The sequence below is a fragment of the Poromitra crassiceps genome (genome assembly GCF_964638095.1).
Source record: "Poromitra crassiceps genome assembly, chromosome: 6".
In the NCBI taxonomy this organism is placed as follows: Eukaryota; Metazoa; Chordata; class Actinopteri; order Beryciformes; family Melamphaidae; genus Poromitra; species Poromitra crassiceps.
Window position 1 is genome coordinate 40,064,542 of NC_139627.1, and position 25,311 is coordinate 40,089,852.

The 25,311-nt window shown below is 41.6% G+C and overlaps 1 protein-coding gene across 1 annotated transcript; it reads left to right on the top strand.

Moving 5' to 3' along the window:
* Window positions 1–9,324: 9,324 nt before the first annotated feature.
* Window positions 9,325–24,146, top strand: LOC310777887 (nectin-1; the record flags this gene model as incomplete). The annotated part of the gene is made up of 7 exons (XM_083638234.1): window positions 9,325–9,379; window positions 15,840–16,184; window positions 16,908–17,207; window positions 18,833–18,926; window positions 19,347–19,492; window positions 21,092–21,200; window positions 24,128–24,146. 7 exons carry the CDS (start codon window positions 9,325–9,327, stop codon window positions 24,144–24,146), a joined length of 1,068 nt encoding a protein of 355 aa, XP_083494360.1.
* Between the last annotated feature and the right edge of the window lie 1,165 nt (window positions 24,147–25,311).

Here is a 25,311-nt window from a genome sequence, read left to right on the forward strand (position 1 = left end):
TCAGCTGATTTGGATCATCTAGACCACACAAAACCACATCCAACTCACAGACCATTACACGTATTCTTTTCAAACCTGGCCTAGATTACAAAGGGGACATTAGACTCTCATTATAGCACAGTGTCTGATTTGTGAAACATATTTCTGATTTGTGAAACTGCTCTAATTGCAGTTTTCAACTGATTTTGACCATCTAGACCGCATCAAACCAGGTCCAGCTCAAAGACCATCACTCTAATTCTTTTCAAACCTGGCCTAGATTATAAATGGGACATTAGACTCTCATTATAGCACAGTGTCTGATTTGTGAAACATATTTCTGATTTGTGAAACTGCTCTAATTGCAGTTTTCAACTGATTTTGACCATCTAGACCGCATCAAACCAGGTCCAGCTCAAAGACCATCAATCTAATTCTTTTCAAACCTGGCCTAGATTATAAAGGGGACATTAGACTCTCATTATAGCACAGTGTCTGATTTGTGAAACATATTTCTGATTTGTGAAACTGCTCTAATTGCAGTTTTCAACTGATTTTGACCATCTAGACCGCATCAAACCAGGTCCAGCTCAAAGACCATCAATCTAATTCTTTTCAAACCTGGCCTAGATTATAAAGGGGACATTAGACTCTCATTATAGCACAGTGTCTGATTTGTGAAACATATTTCTGATTTGTGAAACTGCTCTAATTGCAGTTTTCAACTGATTTTGACCATCTAGACCGCATCAAACCAGGTCCAGCTCAAAGACCATCACTCTAATTCTTTTCAAACCTGGCCTAGATTATAAAGGGGACATTAGACTCTCATTATAGCACAGTGTCTGATTTGTGAAACATATTTCTGATTTGTGAAACTGCTCTAATTGCAGTTTTCAACTGATTTTGACCATCTAGACCGCATCAAACCAGGTCCAGCTCAAAGACCATCACTCTAATTCTTTTCATTTCATTTCATTTCATTTATTTATTTAATGTGACTCATTGACCATGATCACATGGTATGGAGCACAAACAAAACATACAAAAACAATATACAATGGCACACGGCATGGCTAGTGCATGTCATTTGAACAAAGGCAGGACATTCTTCAAAAAGGCACCTAATTTACACATGACTTTTTGTCTGTCTGATTGTAGTAGCAGAATCAGTTTAAACATAGATGGACGTGTTAAATAATATCTGGGTAAATATAACTGTCTGAAATTCAAAATAATTACATTCTTACATTCAAACAAAACATGATACTCGTCTCCCACACAGTTGTCACTACAGAGATTACAGATCCTCATACTTCTATGCAGTCCTTTATATCTGCCAACAACCTTGGGGATTCTGGTGTTGTTAACCCTAAAGTTACAAATTGCATGTCTATGCCTCTGGTTTACATACAGCAGATAATTTTCAAGTTTAAGTTCTTTTTTGAATTCTACGTACAAGTCACATGACGTCATACTTTTGAGCTCACTTTGCCATTTCTGCATAAACTGATCCTTAAGACTTTGCTCAACAGTTAACTTCAACCAGTCAATGTTATTGCACTGCTGTGTAAGCCAGAGGTAAGACAAGCCACAGTCATCCAAAATCTGTTTGACCCGCACGACCCACGGCGAGGCATAGACGCCAGAGTTGTGCAGATCACGCAGGCAGTTGTACATAATACGGCTAAGTTTGTTCTCCTTGCCGTCAATCAACCTTGCCCAATAACTAATCATTCTTTTCTTGACAGTGACACAGAGTGGGTATCTCCCCAGCTCCCCATAGACCATATTGTTACACGTTGTCATTTTAACTTTCAAAATGTACTTGAGAAATCTGAGGTGTAGCTTTTCCAATATATCAATTTTTTCAAACCCCCAAGCTTCACACGAGTACAACATAACTGGTAAAACCAACTTGTCAAAAAGGTCCAGTGTGATATCTACTGGTAAATCATATTTTCTGCATTTAGAAAAAAGGGCAAACATAGCACGAGAGGCTTGCTTATGCAGCTCCTCAATGGCGATCTTAAATGATCCATTATAGTTCATAATGACACCAAGATACTTGAAACAGTTAACGATTTCTAGGTTCTCCCCATCACAATTAAACTTAAATTTGTCACTGCTAATTTTTCGAGAACCAAAAACTGTGACTTTAGTTTTATCACTGTTAACCTTTAATTTCCATTTATGACAAAATTCACACATATGGTCTATTGCTTTCTGTAACCCTTCTTTTGTTGTGGACATAATAATTGTGTCATCCGCGTACATCAGTACCATAAGCTGCATATAACTGTCTATCGCTGTATCATCAAGGTTGATAGGCTGACAGCCGTTCTGTAGTAGATAATCCTCTAAGTCATTAATAAATAATGCAAACAGTAATGGAGAAAGGTTTTCACCCTGTCTAACTCCTGCTAGGCTTACAAAAAATTCTGATTTAACACCATTTACAAAAACACATGATTTGATGTTTTTGTACATATTCATTACCACATCCAAGAATTTACCATTGATACCCGTTTTTAACAGTTTTTAACGTTTTTAACAGTTTTATTTAATGAAATGAAATAAATGAATGAAATGAATGATTTGTGAAACATATTTCTGATTTGTGAAACTGCTCTAATTGCAGTTTTCAACTGATTTTGACCATCTAGACCGCATCAAACCAGGTCCAGCTCAAAGACCATCAATCTAATTCTTTTCAAACCTGGCCTAGATTATAAAGGGGACATTAGACTCTCATTATAGCACAGTGTCTGATTTGTGAAACATATTTCTGATTTGTGAAACTGCTCTAATTGCAGTTTTCAACTGATTTTGACCATCTAGACCGCATCAAACCAGGTCCAGCTCAAAGACCATCACTCTAATTCTTTTCAAACCTGGCCTAGATTATAAAGGGGACATTAGACTCTCATTATAGCACAGTGTCTGATTTGTGAAACATATTTCTGATTTGTGAAACTGCTCTAATGCAGTTTTCAACTGATTTTGACCATCTAGACCGCATCAAACCAGGTCCAGCTCAAAGACCATCACTCTAATTGTTTTCAAACCTGGCCTAGATTATAAAGGGGACATTAGACTCTCATTATAGCACAGTGTCTGATTTGTGAAACATATTTCTGATTTGTGAAACTGCTCTAATTGCAGTTTTCAACTGATTTTGACCATCTAGACCGCATCAAACCAGGTCCAGCTCAAAGACCATCACTCTAATTCTTTTCAAACCTGGCCTAGATTATAAAGGGGACATTAGACTCTCATTATAGCACAGTGTCTGATTTGTGAAACATATTTCTGATTTGTGAAACTGCTCTAATTGCAGTTTTCTAATGATTTTGACCATCTAGACCGCATCAAACCAGGTCCAGCTCAAAGACCATCACTCTAATTATTTTCAAACCTGGCCTAGATTATAAAGGGGACAGACTCTCATTATAGCACAGTGTCTGATTTGTGAAACATATTTCTGATTTGTGAAAGTGCTATAATTGCAGTTTTCAGCTGATTTGGAGCATCTTGACCACACAAAACCACGTCCAACTCACAGACCATTACACGTATTCTTTTCAAACCTGGCCTTGATTACAAAGGGGACATTAGACTCTCATTATGGCACAGTGGCTGATTTGTGAAACGTTTATTCTATTTGTGAAAACTGAAAAAGGAAATGTTGATTTCACGTTTTTTTTTCCCACCCAGGTCCAGATCAAAAACCACTACACTCAGACGAACAGCTGCACCTCCAGTCATCAGACCGTCAAGCTCCTGAACTTCGTGGATGACACTGCCCTCAGAGTTGACCATCTGGTGACTTGGTGCAATCAAAACAACTTGGAGATTAATGCTCTAAAGACACTGGAAAGATGGTTGTGAATTACATGAGGAAGGCCCACCTACCCCCATCACCCTGGTCCACTCCCAAGTTCACAGTGTGGAGTCCTTCCGCTTACAAGGCTCAAACCCCCCCCCCCCCCCCCTCTTATTCTCCAACCACAGCAGGCCTCAACAACAGGCTAGAAACCTGACACGGAACATTAAATTACAACATTAAATTATAAAGTAGCTGCAGCTTGACTGCATATGTTACATGAACGTACAATAGCCTATTGTTGCTTCCCTCACAAGAATATTTTTACTCTGTCCTTTTCATGTGTATACCATGAAGTGGAAATTACAATTGACCACTCCAGACCCTCTTAATACATGTGGATATTGTAGAATAGAGCAATACTCTTGAGTGACCTTCCGCCTCCTTCCATGGCATGGATTCATTCAATCATTCTCACCTGAGCTCACTTCTAATCAACTGCATACTGTGAGTCTATAAATCCCTCCCACTTCCTTTGTTCTGGCTGGCAGAACACATAACAAGAACACATGACAAGCTACCCATGTGTGAAGGCCCTCTGTGTGATTCTAAATACAATGTCTGTCTTATGTCTTCATAAAGTGAATTCACTAATTTCTGTTTGTTGTTACTTGTTTTAGGATGTGATGTGATTGAATGCTTGATCAGTATAGCCACATACCTGGTCATATTGCTTAATTGTATTATGGATCACTTCATCAACATTAGGCCTACCCCTCTTCCACTTTCGTTAGAGCACTGATGTTAATTGTTTGTTAGGTACCTAATAGTTTAATAGTCCAAGTGTGAGGTCATATTGCTTAATTGTATTATAACTCTTTCTGTTTTAGTTTTTATCCTAAAAAACTATAACCATGAAGCCTCATCATCCCTATTGCTCTATGTGTAATGATACTAAAAATGGCTTAAATGGAACATCAGTTTTACCTCTCCTATATTGTCTATTCATGTACCAAGGTGATGATGCTCAATCTCCTGTTAACACAAGATAGATGCTAAAATTGTATACGTATATTGAACTGTACTTTTGATTTTCAGTGATGTAATCTTTTGATTTGTCTTTTGAATATTGAGGTTGACCGCTATGCTGCATATTTACACTGTGAAATTCCTCGCATGTAATCAGATTACCTACTGTGGCAATAAAAGTGATTCTCATTCAAGTCTGGACTAGATTACCAAGAAGACTGTAGCAACTAATCAAAATCCACTTTCAGATTTATAACCTTTATCATATCTGATTAGGTGAAAAGTTAAAACTGACAAAAGGCTGATTTCACTGCTTTTTCTACCATCTAGACCCCACCCTAATCATAACCTTGATAGAGTTCAACCACCAGTTTGACTTCACATCCAGACTCCCAAGGAGACTCTTTAAAACACTTTCAGACCCCCCCGCCCTATTTTTGAAATAGTTTCAAACCATTAGCTTGTTTTTAATCATCAAGTTCAATAAAGCACTTATATCTGCCATTGCATTTCAATATCTATAGTCACTAGTGTTGGGCAAGTTACTTTCAAAATGTAATATATTAACATATTACTAGTTACTTTCATTTGATACTTTACAATATTACTGTGTGTGTAGAGCAGTGTTGGGCAAGTTACTTCCAAAATGTAATCTACTACATATTACTAGTTACTTTCATTTGAAAGTAATACGTTACTTTACAATATTACTGTCTGTGTAGAGTAACTCGTTACTTATTACACTACTTTTGCTTACTTTCACCAAAATAACTGCAGTAGGAGAATGACATCGCCGCCTCGGGACCATCCCGAAAAATAATTAAACCCGTCTTGAAGTCAGTGTAAACAATCCAAAATTGTATTCTTTTCTTTTGTCATCTATAGTGGTTATTTGCATAAAAACATACAATTTTATTAGGAAATGATTGTATCTTTCCTTTAATCATAAAGTGTCTTTAAAGCATTAATCTCCAAGTTGTTTTGATTGCACCAAGTCACCAGATGGTCAACTCTGAGGGCAGTGTCATCCACGAAGTTCAGGAGCTTGACGGACTGATGACTGGAGGTGCAGCTGTTCGTCTGAGTGTAGTGGTTTTTGATCTGGACCTGGGTGGGAAAAAAAAACGTGAAATCAACATTTCCTTTTTCAGTTTTCACAAATAGAATAAACGTTTCACAAATCAGCCACTGTGCCATAATGAGAGTCTAATGTCCCCTTTGTAATCAAGGCCAGGTTTGAAAAGAATACGTGTAATGGTCTGTGAGTTGGACGTGGTTTTGTGTGGTCAAGATGCTCCAAATCAGCTGAAAACTGCAATTATAGCACTTTCACAAATCAGAAATATGTTTCACAAATCAGCCACTGTGCCAGAATGAGAGTCTAATGTCCCCTTTGTAATCTAGGCCAGGTTTGAAAAGAATTAGAGTGATGGTCTTTGAGCTGGACCTGGTTTGATGCGGTCTAGATGGTCAAAATCAGTTGAAAACTGCAATTAGAGCAGTTTCACAAATCAGAAATATGTTTCACAAATCAGACACTGTGCTATAATGAGAGTCTAATGTCCCCTTTATAATCTAGGCCAGGTTTGAAAAGAATTAGAGTGATGGTCTTTGAGCTGGACCTGGTTTGATGCGGTCTAGATGGTCAAAATCAGTTGAAAACTGCAATTAGAGCAGTTTCACAAATCAGAAATATGTTTCACAAATCAGACACTGTGCTATAATGAGAGTCTAATGTCCCCTTTATAATCTAGGCCAGGTTTGAAAAGAATTAGATTGATGGTCTTTGAGCTGGACCTGGTTTGATGCGGTCTAGATGGTCAAAATCAGTTGAAAACTGCAATTAGAGCAGTTTCACAAATCAGAAATATGTTTCACAAATCAGACACTGTGCTATAATGAGAGTCTAATGTCCCCTTTATAATCTAGGCCAGGTTTGAAAAGAATTAGAGTGATGGTCTTTGAGCTGGACCTGGTTTGATGCGGTCTAGATGGTCAAAATCAGTTGAAAACTGCAATTAGAGCAGTTTCACAAATCAGAAATATGTTTCACAAATCAGACACTGTGCTATAATGAGAGTCTAATGTCCCCTTTGTAATCTAGGCCAGGTTTGAAAAGAATACGTGTAATGGTCTGTGAGTTGGATGTGGTTTTGTGTGGTCTAGATGATCCAAATCAGCTGAAAACTGCAATCATAGCATTTTCACAAATCAGAAATATGTTTCACAAATCAGACACTGTGCTATAATGAGAGTCTAATGTCCCCTTTATAATCTAGGCCAGGTTTGAAAAGAATTAGATTGATGGTCTTTGAGCTGGACCTGGTTTGATGCGGTCTAGATGGTCAAAATCAGTTGAAAACTGCAATTAGAGCAGTTTCACAAATCAGAAATATGTTTCACAAATCAGACACTGTGCTATAATGAGAGTCTAATGTCCCCTTTATAATCTAGGCCAGGTTTGAAAAGAATTAGAGTGATGGTCTTTGAGCTGGACCTGGTTTGATGCGGTCTAGATGGTCAAAATCAGTTGAAAACTGCAATTAGAGCAGTTTCACAAATCAGAAATATGTTTCACAAATCAGACACTGTGCTATAATGAGAGTCTAATGTCCCCTTTGTAATCTAGGCCAGGTTTGAAAAGAATACGTGTAATGGTCTGTGAGTTGGATGTGGTTTTGTGTGGTCTAGATGATCCAAATCAGCTGAAAACTGCAATCATAGCATTTTCACAAATCAGAAATATGTTTCACAAATCAGACACTGTGCTATAATGAGAGTCTAATGTCCCCTTTATAATCTAGGCCAGGTTTGAAAAGAATTAGATTGATGGTCTTTGAGCTGGACCTGGTTTGATGCGGTCTAGATGGTCAAAATCAGTTGAAAACTGCAATTAGAGCAGTTTCACAAATCAGAAATATGTTTCACAAATCAGACACTGTGCTATAATGAGAGTCTAATGTCCCCTTTATAATCTAGGCCAGGTTTGAAAAGAATTAGAGTGATGGTCTTTGAGCTGGACCTGGTTTGATGCGGTCTAGATGGTCAAAATCAGTTGAAAACTGCAATTAGAGCAGTTTCACAAATCAGAAATATGTTTCACAAATCAGACACTGTGCTATAATGAGAGTCTAATGTCCCCTTTATAATCTAGGCCAGGTTTGAAAAGAATTAGAGTGATGGTCTTTGAGCTGGACCTGGTTTGATGCGGTCTAGATGGTCAAAATCAGTTGAAAACTGCAATTAGAGCAGTTTCACAAATCAGAAATATGTTTCACAAATCAGACACTGTGCTATAATGAGAGTCTAATGTCCCCTTTATAATCTAGGCCAGGTTTGAAAAGAATTAGAGTGATGGTCTTTGAGCTGGACCTGGTTTGATGCGGTCTAGATGGTCAAAATCAGTTGAAAACTGCAATTAGAGCAGTTTCACAAATCAGAAATATGTTTCACAAATCAGACACTGTGCTATAATGAGAGTCTAATGTCCCCTTTGTAATCTAGGCCAGGTTTGAAAAGAATACGTGTAATGGTCTGTGAGTTGGATGTGGTTTTGTGTGGTCTAGATGATCCAAATCAGCTGAAAACTGCAATCATAGCATTTTCACAAATCAGCGATATGTTTCACAAATCAGACACTGTGCCATAATGAGAGTCTAATGTCCCCTTTATAATCTAGGCCAGATTTGAAAAGAATAAGTGTAATGGTCTGTGAGTTGGACGTGGTTTTATGCAGTCTAGATGGGCAAAAGCTGTGAAATCAACTCTTTTTTCCTGCTGTTTACACCAATAGAAGAACCTTTTTGAGGTCAATAAGAATTGCATGCAACATTAAAAATGAACAAAATGCAGGATTCATTCTATAATGTATTCTCAAAACGTATCCCTCCTATATACCTATGTTTTCCAGTTCATGAACTCGCTTGAAAATGGTCGAACCACGCCATCTAGAGGCGTTATTCCACTTTTTAAGGTGGACTGGAAAATTCCAATCGGGAGCTGCGAATCGGGAGCCAACTTCAGCCTCGTATTCTCCATCTAGGGACAAATATTGCAAACTAGCAATAGGCTATAAATGTCAGGATATATAACAAAGACTGTGAATGCTCTATGTTTATGTATCTGTCCCTATAGAAATAAACTTTTCAATCAATCGTTCAGTTCTGTTTACATCCCGGGCTTCCTTTCCGGGTGGAATTACGCTATACGCGTCTACTTCCGTCTGGTTGGCATGGATACATGACGCTCCACTCTGTAGAACGACGGCCTGGGCGCGGTGATAAAAAACACATGTGAAACGAAGCCGCTCTAGTTGAAAATTGAAACATTGTATACTTTTCACTGCTGCGGCAGCGCCTGGCTCGACCCAAATATGTGTGAAAACGACCTTACTCATGAGTGGTCGAACTATTGAGAGGTCGGACGGAAGACTATGACCCGGAAGTGCGAATCTGTCAATATATTTCCAACTTTACCGAACTGAGTAAGCAATGTCGCCCAGCATGTGGCTGCTGCTGATTGCTGTGATGGTGTCCACAGATGACGGTAACGTTATTATTATTATCTCCGCCAGGAGATTATGAGATTGTTGCTGTCATTATTATGTGTGTTTTGTGTGTTTCTGTGTTCTCTGTCTGGCTGGCTGGCTTCCTTGCTCACGGACCACGGTTAAGTCAGAAAGAATACAACCGAACCGACACTTCCCGTTACATGGCTTTCTTGCTCACGGTTAAGTCAGAAAGAATACAACCGAAACTTCCCGTTACAAATTTCACAATTAAAGTATACCATTGCAACAGTCATCCGAAATACCCCAAATACAATAAAGAACACATTTGCATACAAACCTGTTTTAAATTAACGTAATGTTGTGGCTTCCAAAAGTCAATTTTAACCCTTAGTGAGTCATGCAGTAATACATTGGCGCTCATGGCGCTTTTATTTTGAAACTAAAAGTGTCTAGCTTCCTTATGGTTAGTGGTCACGTCAGATTGCTGCTGATAGTCTAGTAGGAACAGGGGTCCCCGTGCGCGATATTTTTTTTGGATGATGGCGAAGGCTATGCAAGGCATAACCCGCCCCTCTCTGCCTCTGATTGGCCTAGCATCAAACTTCCATCCAAACACATTCGCTTGGCTATCCTAGATTACATCTCTTTCTACACTGTGGTCAGACCGTCAGAATCAGACAGACAGCAGTTACGCTTGCTAGTTCCCTGTAAATAACCCTGTTTTACATCACCCTTGATCAATTCTCTGTCTATAGGCTACATACGTGCACTGCCAAGAGTAGCGGCAGCGTCATAAACCAGACTATTGTAGCGATGTGGGGTTGTCAGAAATATGGGATTGTCTGGTTGTCAGGGTTAGTTAGCTGGGGGTGTTGTAGTGTGGTTTCCTACCGCACTCGAACGCGCTGTGAATGGAGGTAATGCACGTGAAGGGAACATGGAGTCACGTGGGGTTGCTAGCTCGCTGGGGATTGGTTGAGCGGGAGGTGGCCATTTTGTCGGCGGGGAAATGTGTGTGTGTTGGCGAGTCTGAAGATACGAGGAAGCGGACTGGACGTGTGTGTTGGGAGCTGCGGAGCTAGGAGAAGCTAGCTGGGTTTGGGTGTGTGTTGTGGGTGTTGGTTTTGGTTTTGGCGTGGACCACGGCTGACAGTGGTCCCCGGGTACAGCGATCCACAATAAAGTGCGGTGACAAGAACCTGACTCTTGACTGCTGTGTGGGATTATCTGTCTGAGTCTAGACTCAGCTCTCAGTCTTAATCCGTTTCACTACCTTAAGACTGAGAATATTATTATTTAAATATTTTCATAACGTTAGGTGGGGCTGTTGGAAGCCTTGCATCGGAGAACCAATCATGAGTGTTGTGGGTGGGCCTGCTTTCTGCGGGCAGTGACGCTCATGCAGAACCAGTACGTGGCTGCGTTCCAATACCCATACTTGTACTTCTTTCTTGTAGTATGTACTGCTGCTGCCCTCACAAAGTATGGATTGTAGTGTGCAGCATGCATGCAAAATGCATACTATTGGGACACACTACATCTGTCATCACGTGAGCTTCCTGAACTCCAACCTCTTGCTCACTTCCGCCGACGTCTGCAGCGCTACATTTTTTTTTAATTCAATAAACAAAGTCTGGCAGTAACAAACAGTACATTATACAAAAAATTCAGACTAAACATTTACAAAATTGGAACAGACAATCAAATAAACAAAATAAAATAAATAAAGCAAAAACATTAAGTCAGAGTTCTAAACAGGAATCAAGATATGCATGTTTTGGTACACACTCCATGCTTGTTTGGTTTTAACATATTTCAAGGCTTTCTTAAAGTTAATTATCTCATTCATGAACACGCAGCTCAGTCAGTGCGATGTAACTCCAGTAGGTGGCGGTAATGCACAAAAAGTTGTTTGCCAACCACCATAAAACATTAGAAGAAGAAGAAGAAGAAGACGTAACTTCCTGCTGCGCAAAGGATTGTGGGGAAGATTGGCTGGTGCAGCATGCATCGATCCATACTCCGAAATAGGAGCTGATGTAGTACAACATCCTGGTACTCTTGGCATACTGCATCTGACATACTATGTATTGGGACATACTAATTCTTTTTTTGCCTACTAAATAGTATGGAAGTATGGGTATTGGAACGGGGCCCGTGTCTCGCAAAACATCGCCGCGTTTGCAGAGAACTCACTTAATAACAAACATAACCTGTTAATAGGACGTGTTTCATCCGGCCCCGGCGGCTAGAGGTCTTTCCCCCAGCGATAAGCCCAACTCCCGAGGCTAACGTTACAGAGCCTGCTGATGACTTCACAGTAGCAAGCGGACCACTTCCGGGTAGGAAAAATTATTGTAAAATAAACAACAGGTATAAACTCTCTTTGCAGCACATCAGTGTCTTGCTCTATATTGGAACTATGAAACATTGCATTGCCGCTACCAAATAAAATTCTAATAATAAATGTAGGCGTGTCTGCTGCCGGCCGTTCTCGCCGGGCTCAAAGAGACAGATTTTGACAATGAAATTCCCAGACGTTTGGTGGTTAGGTGGCGCTGTTGGCGCCGCTCACCAAACGTCTGGAAACCGAGACTAGTCTGAGTCTGACGGTCTGACCACAGACTGTAGAAAGAGATGTAATGCAGAATAGCCAAGCGAATGTGTTTGGATAGAAGTTTGACGCTAGGCCAATCAGAGGCAGAGAGGGGCGGGTTATGCCTTCGCATAGCCTTCGCCATCATCCAAAAAAAAATATCGCTCCCCGTGCACCCGAAATATATATTTTTCTAACATAGATTTTTGTACTCCTCAAGGTGTCTAATAACACATTTTGTTGTTACCCCGTTGAAATAGTGTCCCATGGGTCTGTTTGGCGGCCATCTTTGTGGGCATATTGCGATGTCTGATGAAAATGGATAAGGGTCATAACTTTTGAACTAGACATCATACAGAGACAAATGACACCACTTTTCTGTATAATTTCTGCATGAGGAATTTATTGAGAGGGTTGTTTTCATGATTTTAACAGGTTTGGTATAGTAAAACTCAATTCGTTTTGGAAAAAGTGTATAATTTACACTCAAAATCTTGCAAAATGAAATCTATCTACATATTAGTCCATGAGCCAGAAGGGTTGGGAATAATGCTCATATTGATTTTTGGCAAGGTATACATGTGTAGAGTTAGAACATAATGTGATAGCATTGCACAAATGATAGCCAAATGTGTGTTATCACTCGATTTATAACACCATGCAAAACATAATAGTTGCGGGACTTAGGGACATTTGAGGCTAAGTTCATGCAAATCAAGTCTAAAAGCACCAGATTTTGCCCAGAATTAACCCAGGGCATGCTCTAACAATTGAGACAGAGTGCCCGAGCCGGTGACCCCCGGGGTCACCATGGCAGCCAAATCCAATATGACCACTGCCCGAAAAAGCTTTTGGCTATAACTTTTGAAAGAGATGAGCTAGAAATACAGACTTGGTGTCTATCTTATGTTTTCTGACCATTAGAAAGGTGTTGGAATGCTTATCTTTACTAGGGAAGATGTGTGTGAACCCCTAATCTGCATATTTCCAAGATGGCGGCTACCTGAATATGAGCCTGAGTCTCCAAAAGGTCCCCGTGATGTGGAAAATGTCCTGTATCGTTCCTGTACCGAAAAAGCCAAGACCCAGTGGCTCCAACGACTACAGGCCGGTAGCTTTGACGTCCCACATCATGAAGACCCTGGAGAAACTCGTCCTGGAGCAGCTCAGGCCTATGGTCAAACCATCCCTTGACCCCCTCCAGTTCGCCTACCAGCCCCGACTGGGAGTGGAGGACGCTGTCATCTACCTTACCAACCGCGCCTACGCCCACCTTGACAACCCGGCCAGCACTGTGAGAGTCATGTTCTTCGACTTCTCCAGTGCTTTCAACACCATCAGGCTGGCTCTACTGGGTGAGAAGCTGACGGCGATGCGAGTGGATGCCCCCCTGGTGGCCTGGATTGTGGACTACCTGTCTGGCAGACCACAGTATGTGCGCCTGCAGAACTGTGTGTCAGACAGAGTGGTCAGCAATACGGGAGCACCACAGGGGACGGTCTTCTCTCCCTTCTTCTTCACAATCTACACCACGGACTTCACCTACCAGACAGAGTCTTGCCACCTTCAGAAGTTCTCTGACGACTCTGCGATAGTAGGATGTATCAAAGATGGCGACGACGATGAGTATCGGGATGTGGTGGCCAACTTTGTCACATGGTGTGAGCAGAACCACCTGCAGCTCAACGTGTCAAAGACAAAGGAGCTGGTGGTGGACCTGAGGAGGGTCAAGGCTCCGGTGACCCCTGTTTCAATCCACGGGGTCAGTGTTGACATAGTGGAGGATTACAAGTACCTTGGAGTGTCCTTCAACGTCTGCCGGACCATGCTGAGGATGTTCTATGAGTCGGTAGTGGCTAGTGCCTTCCTTTATGCTATTGTGTGCTGGGGCAGCAGGCTGAAGGCAGCGGATGCCAACAGACTCAACAAATTGATCCGTAAGGCCAGGGACATTGTGGGGCTGGATCTGGGTTCTCTGACTGCGGTGTCAGAGAAGAGAACGTTGTCCAGGCTACGCTCCATCATGAGCAATGACTCGCACCCACTCCACGGCGTGCTAGTCAAACACAGGAGTACATTCAGTGAGAGACTGATTCCACCTAGATGCAACACGGAGAGGCACAGGAAATCATTCCTGCCTGTGGCCATTGGTCTATTTAATGCCTCTCTTAAAAGAGCACCTCGGAGACGCTCAGTCTCCCTGAGACTGAGCCAGCCGATAGGCTAACTGAAAAAAGTGCCTGGCTGAGCCACGTGTAACGTATAGGGCAAGCCGAATAATATAAGTTCAGTGTGCACTAAAGACAATTGGCACGTAAGGTATACTTACTCTACGTATTTGCTTACTTAGACGTATTCCACTTATTTAGCTCCTATCGCATTTAATGCTGTTTATCCCATGCTATGTTGTGTTCATTCTTCTTATTCTGCTTATTTTACTATCGCATTTACTACTATTTATTTTATTTTATGCTATGTGTGTTATGTGAGCGAGCTACTGTAACTTGTCCCAATTTCCCCCCGGGGATCATTAAAGTCTTTCTGATTCTGATTCGGATTCTGATGAGTTTTACCATAACTGTTGATGCTTTTAGTAAACTCGTGTCCATTTTATGTTTTTTTCTCACCCTCACCAAGCTTATTTTGAGGCTTGGATGATGTCCTCCTCCACTGCCATCGCAAACACGATGAGATAGATAGAAAATGTCTGTAGTACAGCCTTTACTTAGACTAACGTAACGCGGAGTTCAGTGGTAAAAAGTCGGTCGTTGCCATAACCGCACGTGTCCGATCAGATCATCAGAATAACCTCAGTTATTGGCTGCTTTAACAGTAAACAGTCAAATGAATCCTGCATTTTGTTCGTTTTTACTGTTATGCGTGTTGTATGCTATTCTTATTGACCTATAAAAGGTTATCCTATTGGTGTAAACTACTGGAAAAAAGTATGGTCTATGTCCCCTTGGTAATCTAGGCCAGGTTTGAAAAGAATAAGAGTAATGGTCTTTGAGCTGGACCTGGTTTTATGCGGTCTAGATGCTCAAAATCCACTGAAAAGTGCAATTATAGCATTTTCACAAATCAGCAATATGTTTCACAAATCTGAGAGTGGACCATAATGAGAGTCTAATGTCCCCTTGGTAATCTAGGCCAGGTTTGAAAAGAATAAGAGTAATTGGTCTTTGAGCTGGACCTGGTTTTATGCGGTCTAGATGGGCAAAAACTGTGAAATCAACTCTTTTTTTCCAGCGGTTTACACCAATAGGATAACCTTTTTTAGGTCAATAAGAATAGCATACAACACGCATATAACAGTAAAAACGAACAAAATGCAGGATTCATTCTATAATGTATTCTCATTACATCTCCGCCCTATATACTATGTTTTCCAGTTCATGAACTAGCTTGAAAATGGTTCAACCACGCCATCTAGAGGCGTTATTCCACTTTTTAAGGTGGACTGGAAAATTCCAATCGGGAGCTGCGAATCGGATGCCAAATTCAGCGTCGTTATTTTTAAGCAAGCTGATCCCGTGGAATTCACGTTTTTGTCGTTTTGAGCCCTTCGGGGTCTTTCCAGTTTACAGGGCAGTCATCATGTTCCATTTGCATTAGAGACCCCCCCTCCCACCCTCCACCCCCTCCCACCCTCCACCTTCCCCTTTTTTAAATTCTATGCATACATGGAAATGCAATGTAAATGAAGTATGTGTTGCAGTAGTTATTTCAATGCATGATCCCCTAATTCACTTCCACCATCCTAAATAGTTATGGGAGTGCAGACTCCACTGTGTTCCCTGAAAATGTGTTTGTTTACGTAAAGGTTTGTGTGTTTCTGCATCTGATATGATAGGATGTTTCTGATTGCCTGATGTCCTGAGATCTTATGCACCTTGCAGCTATCAAGGTGCTTGGAGGAGACAGGACTGCGGTGCAGGGACAGAGCGTTTCCTTACTCTGCAGCCTGACTGAGACAGAGGAGAAAACGACTCAGATTACCTGGCAGTGGGAGACCAAAGGATATCCTGTGAACTTCTTCGTCATTCCTAAGGATGGCCCACCAGGACCATCTCCCAATGGAAATGGAAATGGTGTTGATCGATTCAGTTTTATTGGGAGCATAAAAGACAACAATGGATCTATACAGCTATCCAATGTCACATTGTTGGATGAGGGCATCTACACCTGCATCTTCACTTTGTTCCCCACCAGCCCCGCGACACGGATACGTCTGACAGTGCTTGGTATGAAGCGTTGTATTAAATTAATGTTCTAGATTGTGTGTGTGAGAGAGAAAAAATAGAGAATACGCCTATTTCACATCCAACATGTCCTCCAACTTATATGACCAAAGACGTATCAGTGCAATACGAGAAAATATCACATCTGCTAGACTAGCGCCCCTCAGTGGCAGAGAAAAGTACTACGCTACTTCTGCACAAAAGCAAGTTGAAAACGTGACTTTTATTTAAAAAAATGACCTCACAAGGGTTACGGTGTGGCTTAGGGTTAGGGTTAGGGTGTGGTTTAGGGTTAGCGGGGGGGTAGATTGGGGGATGAGGGCATCTACACCTGCATCTTCACTTTGTTCGCCACCGGAGGCCAGATGGGGATACATCTGACAGTGCTTGGTATGAAGCGTTGTATTAAATTAATGTTCTGGATTGTGTTTGAGAGAGGGAGAAAATGAGAGAGAAAATGCCTATTTCACATCCCACCCAAATCAGCCATTTTCTGTCTAAAAAGCAGGAATTAACACAATATAAAAAATTACACAGCCTGCACTGATATGAATTGTATGTTTCCCGGCAGTGGAGGAACAGCAAACTGGATCTTCTTTGCTTTACTCTCTGCCTTTTAGAGACAAAATGGCTGGTTTGGGTGGGATGTGAAATAGGCTAATAGTCTATTGTTTTTACTTGCCTGCCTACCTATTGACTTGTTTGTTTGTGTACTGTATATCTTAGTTCCTCCAGACACAAAGCTGGAGGGTGAAGATCGTCCTGTTTTGGGGGACAAGGAGGTCACCTTTGCAAGCTGTGTGGCTGCTGGTGCCAAGCCTCCTGCACAGGTGAGCTGGCACACAGGCTCTCTATCGGTGAGGACAGAGACCAACTCCACCCAACATGCCAATGGCACCACCACCACAGTCAGCAGGCTGATTGGAGTACCAACCAGAGCGCTCAACCATCACTCGGTCCAGTGTGTGGTCACCCATGATGCCCTGACAACAGAGAAAACCCTGCCCTTCACCATAGAGGTTTATTGTGGGTATAATCTTACTGCTGTATAGCAGGTCTATCATTCTTGTGCTTTTGAAATCATATTTTTATCATTTGGAGAGAAAGAATGTTGCATGCTCTGATTGTTGGTGTGATCATATGTATATTTTGGCTTTTTTCTCTATTTGTTGTTCTTCTTTTTTATACTGACTAATCAATTTTAGATGACAATATTTTTCCAAAACAGATATTTACTCTTTTAGAGGAAACCCTCAAATGAAACAGTTTATTTATTTAAATATTACTATTATTATTATTATTATTACCTTAATATATTTTTTATTTTATTATTATTATTTTATTATTATTATTATTATTTTTCATGTACTTTTGCACTACAGGATAAACTTTTCTAAGTCTGTTATAACACGCCATTTACCCGGTCCTTCACCATAGAGGTTTATTGTGGGTATAATATTACTGCTGTGCAGGCCTATCATTCTTGTCCTTTTGAAATCATATTTTTTTCATTTGGAGAGAAAAAATGTTGCATGCTCTGATTGTTGGTATGATCATATGTATATTTTGGATTATATGTACTTTTGCACGACAGGATAAACTTTTCTAAGACTCTTATAAACACCCCATTTACACCTGGCATTAAAATGCGATGTGTATCTGAACAAGTTATCTGGATAAGGAAAGCAGATCTCATCAGATCAGATCTGCCAGACCACATCTGGAGGTAGTCTGGCTTACATTGTGTTTGGATCTTAAAGCCCCATTTACACCTGGTTTTAAATGTGACTTGCATCCAGATAACTTATCTGGATACAGGTCGCATTTAAAACCAGTAAACCAGTAAAAGGGGTAGATTCAGTTGTCATACCAGCCCACATTACCAGCTGAACACACTGCTACATTTGTCTCAACCAACCTTAACCACACTAGGGTAGGCCATTGTCTGGTATAAAGCTGAGTCACTGTCTGCAAGTCCCACACTGAAAAAAAGAGTTAAACACCTCTGTAGTCTCCTCATTGTGCTTTTTTTCTTTACTAGGGATCTCGCGTGCTACGTGCGCTCGATTCCTAGGCTCGCCCGCTATGCGGGCTCGCTACCATCCTGCAGCTCACTGAGCTGCCCCTGCAGCATTGTACAGAAGTTCAATTACAAAGGTTCCTCATTGTTCTTTGTTTAAGGAAACATTCCTGTCTGACATGTGCCCAGGGCCCGAAACTAGCACCAGTAGATGTGCTGCACTCACCAGCCCCCCAAAAAAGTAATCTATTGAGCGGCAGGTAAAATTGGAACATTCACTAGCCATTTGGCCAGTGAACAAAAAAGTTAATTTTCGACCCTGCATGTACCCATGACCTACAATGCCCTCATTGAAACTAGAAAGAAACTACTGCCCATCTATCAGACTGCACTGGTCAGAAGACAAATGGCATTTGCAAACTCAAGCAGAAGCATCGTATCATCTATAATAGAACAAGTATCAACTTGTTATCTGGGCTCCTCGTAGTCAGTTATCATTATGACTTACTATGGATGCTGGGATCTGGAGTGCACAGCTTGGTGTCACTCTATTATCATATTAATTCTGATGTCATTTATATTGATCAGTTACTGTAATAACATGTCTGTCATCTCTTCTTCTTTCTTGCAGTCTCCCCCATGTCAGTGAATATTAGTGAAGTAGCCAAAGATGTGGTTGAATGCGTTTCTGATGGCAATCCTAATGCGAGCTACACCTGGAGCAGGTAGGAAGGAACAGTTTTGAAAGCAAATGCTCACATAGAAACACATTCATTTTCTATGACACATATTTACTTTGTGGCTTTGTGTGGTTAGCCTTGTTATCTGTTCCAGTTATAGCAGATGGCCTGTGCCTGTGTGTAAATGTCTACAGTACACACAGGCAAAGCTGAGTTGAGAAACAACCAGGGTGTTTCACAGCTCAATTCATCCTTTCTACATACATCCACTGCCTGTGTTTCTGTGTGGAGCGACACTAGGTAGACCGTCAATGAGCTTCACATCTTTATATATCTTGGTCCATATTTCTACATCTAACCGCAGACACAACAGTGTCTACATGAACACATTCCAGAATGTTAGCATTGCTGTGCCCTATGAACATCAATCAACTCATGTTGAGCCTTGTTGCTTTGATGTTTCAGAGAGCGTCAGCCGGTGCCTCAGTCTGCTGTCAGAGGAGAGGGTGGAAGACTACATCTCACCACTGACCTGAGTGGCCTCTACCGCTGTGAGGCATCAAACCCATACGGAAGAACATCCATCTACATGCGTGTGTCCCTGACTTCAGGTGAGATCGGTATGTGTGTGTGTGTGTGTGTGTGTGTGTGTGTCTCTCTCTCTGTTTCTCAGTAGTAGTTAATAATTTGCTAATCAAAATTGTGTATAGGTATTTTCCTATACACAGTATCATTGTTTTTGTGTTTGTTTTTCAACTCTGGCCCGCATTGACTTTGTTGTTTTGGAGAAGGCTGCTATGAGGTTGTGCTGGCACCCTCCCTGTGTGTTCTATTGTTTAACACATTTCACCTGTGTTTCATTTGGCATGAGGTTGTGAGTAGATGATGACAGAATTATCATTTTGGGGTGACCCAGCATTTTGGGGTGACCCAGCATTTTGGGGTGACCCAGCATTGGACATTGAAATCTTATGTCTTCAAGTTTCAGACTTTAATTTGTCCTGAATGGGAAATTTGGGTGGAACAAGGCATAACGTTCACACTCACAATAGACCAAATAGAGAGAAAATGTAGAAGACACAAACACACACATTTAGACACATCAAATGAACAATGTAAAATTAAGAACACAGCCAAGGAAATTGGAGCATGGGGTTGAGAGTTATCAAGTTAGCTATCAAGTGTCTCTCCCTCTGAGCAACGAGTATGAGTTGGTCTTAAAGTCGAACTGAACCCGTTCGCAGCCCAAGTGGCTCGTGGGTCAGAGTCTGTTTCAGACTGAAAGCATAACTTGTCTGAGATGACAGGTTGAGAGGCGGGTCATAGTAGCATGTCGATGATTTTATTTGACAATTCTGGGGACTGGATTGGGCTTTGGCCAATCCTGGCGTGTTCCACCCCCAAATCGAGTGGGATTCAGCGTGTTGTGGCGCTCTCCTCGGGAAGAGCCTGGTGACGCGAGGTTTAGTGGCTGAGTGGAGCTCGGCGAGCCGCAGGCAGCCAGCTGCCGGAGCGGAGAGTGCAGCCCGTCGGCCTGGAATCTCTGAGGTGCGACCCCTGACAACCAGGCTCTCAGGCACGCGCCATTAATGCTATTGCGGTAAATACAATATTCCTGGAATGTGAGTTTTAACAAGCCAGTTACATTTCTTTGCATTCTTAGGCATTACCGTTTTCTCAACATACAATTGGCCAAATTAGTAGTTAGTTTATGGGATAGGAATTCTGCCAGATGACAGGCACTAGGTGCCATTTTCTCCATTTGGAAGAGAAAATTATCCTGAAATGAGGATTTGATTGACAGCTGCCATGTCGTGATATGATTGGTTGAAATGGGGTAGAAATTTGATAGTACTAGGTGACGTGAGCAAACTGTAGATTACTGTTATGAATGGAATCTTGAAAAATGAACTTTTGATGTGAAAAAGTCTGAAAAACTAAAGAAATTAGATTGTTGTGATTTTTTTGGCATACATTATTAAATAGGTGCACTGCATACCCAGGTATTTGAACTAAAATAAAATAAAAGTAATTTTTGGGTTCAGCTAGACTTTAAGAATTTGCCTCACCCTCTGATGTGTGTGCAGTGATGTTTTCAGTCTTTTGAGTTTCCTGCTAAATGAAAGGGGATATTATGACCTCAGGATGTGTAATAACTTACCAGGTCATTGTAAATCCAGTTTTTCTTCTTATCTCTGTCCTGTCTATAGGAGCCTGCACCATCTGTTGGACCTTATTTATCATCACCCTCATCATCCTGATGGTTGTTGGTGCTGGTATTGCCATGTGGTTCTTGCCTAAACACCCATATTTGGCAAGGTATCTATTCATATCTTACATTTCTATTTGAAATATCTATACATTTAAAGTATATGTCTATATATATTTTACATTAATTGGTGGTTCATAAAGCAGAAGAAGAGAGACGAGTGAACCGGTGAACCTGGAAGAGAGACCAATGGAAGAAGATGAAGACAAATAAGAAGGACAAACATGTAAAATATTTCTTATTTGTTTGGTAGCTTTGTGGGGTTTATTTCCCCTAAAAGTTAATATGTGCAGGTCTTCTAAAACTAAAAATGAATCAATCTTAAACTACGGTAACTAAAAATCTTTAAAGTATTACAATATCTTAAATACAGTTATTAGAAGCCTTATTTTATCACCATGATGCCATGTCAGGTTTACACTTCATGTCCATTCTTCATGTCCATTCTTCATGTCTCCCCCCCCCTCCCCATATAAATAAATAAATAAATAAAAGTAAAATAAACATATATAAAAAAAAAATCAAAGCTTCAATCGTTGCCATGGTACTCGATGTGCAAATCAGCGTTCAAATGCTGTTTTCCCCTCCTCTCCTCCTCTCCAACCGCGCTGGAACTATTATTAAGTAGGGGGTGCTGTAAGGAATGAACTCTCTGTTTTTTGGACTTTTATCCATATTTAGAAGAATATTTCATTTTAAATTAACATTAGGATTATACTGTTGTGATGTCATTATTCAGTATCTTCTCCTTTTCTCACTCACTTTCATGTAACCACCTGTTCTCCATTTAGTCGTTTTACACTACAACAGACAGCAACACAGGCATATACGCACTGAACGTATTATTATTATTATGGAAAACCAGATTATGATGAAAAGCAAACACTTTTGAAGAGAGCGCATATGAAATAAGATTAGAGTTGGGAAGCACAAACTGTTTTTAATGCATTTTGTTGGTGGTATAAACACAAGACAGCCAAATCCAACAATTTCAAAAATCCCATCTCTTGCCAACAGGGGGTGCTGCCGCACCCTCCGCACCTACCTTCCCCCACCTTTGCTCCTCTCTCTTTCTCTCTCCACGTGCACAGCCGGCTAAGGTGAGGTGTATCTTCATGAGACAGCCTCTCTAGTTTCCTGGCTCGGTGGGCTCCTTCAGTCCAACACTGTGCTTAACACAAAAAACTTAGTCCACCCCACCACCGGCGCCCGCTGTGTGAAAAACAAACGCACCTTGCCTTCAAAAGCCCAGCACAGCACTCAGCGGACCTGAGAGAGCTCGTGTTATAAACATGTAAAGTAGAAACTAACGTACACATGCTTTCCTAATTTCAACCCAGTGTGAGCAAACTTCCAAGTGTTCAAGTGAATTCAACTTGTTTGTTTATAACGTTATGAAGTAGCAGCAGTGACACCTTGACGAGCTGAGACAGGGAGAAGTCCACTAACATTAAGTTACAACGTGATGAGCTCACCTGAATAAATGAGCATTTCATGGCAAATATAATATTCACACTCCGTGTCTACCTTGATGGCTGCGTCGTACTGAGAGCAGTTAAATGAAAATCGGGCCCATCAGGTCAGCTGTCAGCTGAGGAGCTCCAGTACCACCGGTGTTGTCACAAGTTTATAAGCCTAGAAGAAAGATTATGATATTCGAGCCACTACACAGCATCATCACCACAGCTGAGAAGAGAACGCACATTATTACCAGAGTTTTTATTCATTTTTTGCAGATAAGATGGATGGACAGAGAGAGAGACACGATTTCAGGCGGAAGCCCGTCTTTATTGTCACACGAACACTACAACACATGCATGCGGCCACAACACACACTCATGCTGACGGTGGCCGGTGAAATATGTCCTCTGCATTTGACCCATCCAGGCTTGTCCTTTCCTCCAGGGGGCAGGCCAGGAGCAGTGGTCGCTTTTTCTTTCCAGCGCCCGGGGACCAACTTCAGATGTTGTTGTCACTGGTCGGATGACGATCTTCTGCATGTTTTTAGTGGGGGGTTATGTACGGAGGAACCCCCTGGGGGGTACGGGGAGAACATGCAAACTCCACACAGAAAGGCCCTTTCGACGAGCTAGCCCACCTGGGCAGTAGGCACTGAAGATATGGGGGGGTCACAGCTCCAGCGCCCACAGCGTCCCAGGCGAGAATCGAACTCAGGACCTTCTAGCTGTGAGGCAACTGCGCCACCGTACCCGAGCTTTCCATTAGGCTACTTGCCATAGGCCTATTCAACTAGCGGCCCGTGGAACAAGTCCAGCCCCCAATATAATCACACGGTGCCGCTTTCTTTATTTTCGTGTGTGTGTGTGTGTGTGTGTGTGCGTGCGTGTGCGCGTGTGCGCGTGCGTGTGTGGTGGCGTCCAGCCACTAGTTAGTTCCAATGCAACACAATTGACTGCAGGCGCTGTTGTAAAAGAAGCAGAAGAGCATCTCCTCTTGACTTCACTATAGTCTTTGTTTGCGCTCAGACCGGAAAACCGAAAACAACGCCGCCATTAGTCTCACTGCAACGATAAAAAATTATTTTAGAGCCACAATATTGCTATAAATATCCACAACCGCTTCAAAAGTGGGCTATATGATTAATATTATTTTGTTTTATTTTTTTCAAATTTGCGTTTTTTTTTTCCATTTTAATTTTAATTTTAATTTAGGGGTTAAGATCGATCAACCCTATTGATGGAAACACAGCTTTTCTAAACACAGGTGGATTTCATCTCCCTTAAAAGTTCCTGTTCTCTTACAGCCTCTGTTCAATTGGAAATTGTACGGTTCATTTTTGACGGTGTCTTTATTTTGGTTTTTAGATTAAGCCTAAATTCAGTTCCAGGTAGCATTATAAATGTCTTCAGTTTTGGATTTTTCGAACCTGCAGAATAAGATACCCTGGAAATCTTTACAGACACACTCATGAAATGAATTGCTGAATTAATGAAACATTTTTAATTGTCTTCCTCAGAGACCTCTGCATCCCCTGATTGTCTAGTCTCTTAAAACAGACTGTCTCATCTACATCCGGCGAATGCAGCTAAACAGTCTGTACGTTACATCCCCAGAACATGCACAAGGAAGTTGGGAAAATAGCCTTCAGACTGGAAGGAAGTTCGACAAAATCCGACCAATCACGACACGTGTGTCCACGGAAAAAAATTCTGATTGGACTAATGAGCGGAAGACCCGCCTTTCTGCTTCCCATTCCGGTTGGCGCATGCTTCTCCCCCACGAATTACAGACGGTATGGCAGAAGCATTTGAAAATTGCGGAAGCCAACTCGTCTGTTCTAAGAGACTACTGATTGTCCCCAGAAACAGGAAGAGATGGAAAGCCACCAGAGCAGTCTTTGGATCCAACTTCCGCTTCCGATTAAGGAAGCCAATTGTTTGTACATATTCGAATGCTAACTGAAAAGATAATATTCTTGCTGTCATATGACCAACCTGCAAGCCTGTCCAGTTCAGAACCAACACCAACACCTACATTCTCCTGCTGAAATGATTAGTTGATCAACAGAAGATGAATCTATTATAGAGACAGTCCGCATGTCTGGGAACGCCAACAAAATGTTAAATGGCTGGCGCGCGAGTGGGGTAAAACCGCCCATATATCTCATGGGCTGACTCACCAAAAGACGGTGCTGCGGCTCTAAACTACAGGTTTGGGGGTTCTAGAGCAGAACACAAGACATCTGCTCAGATGTGCGTTTACTGCGGTGGTTAAATCCCCGATCGTGTCTGCCTGGGCTGGGCTATCAGCTAAATTCTAACTTTGCTGAATGGATAGAACGGGTGAATTTACCCCACCCTGACCACGCCCCCAGCAAGGCTGAGCCAGCTCAGAGCCGTTTACCCAGCATCTATTGTGGGCGTTCCTAGAGCCTGTATGGGCGTTCCCAGACATTTTGATAATCATTAATTGTTTTATTCATTTCACCAAGTTAAAATGCCAAATATTTGCTGGTTACAGCTTCACAAGCTTGCTGTGGGGGTGCAGTGGTAAGCGCTATCGCCTCACAGCTCGAAGGTCGTGGGTTCGATTCCCACCTGGGTCGATGTGAACGCTGAAGGAATGCGTGCCCGTCCGCATGTCCTTGAGTGCCTACCGCCCGGGTGGGGTCGTCAAAAGGGCCTTTCTGTGTGGAGTTTG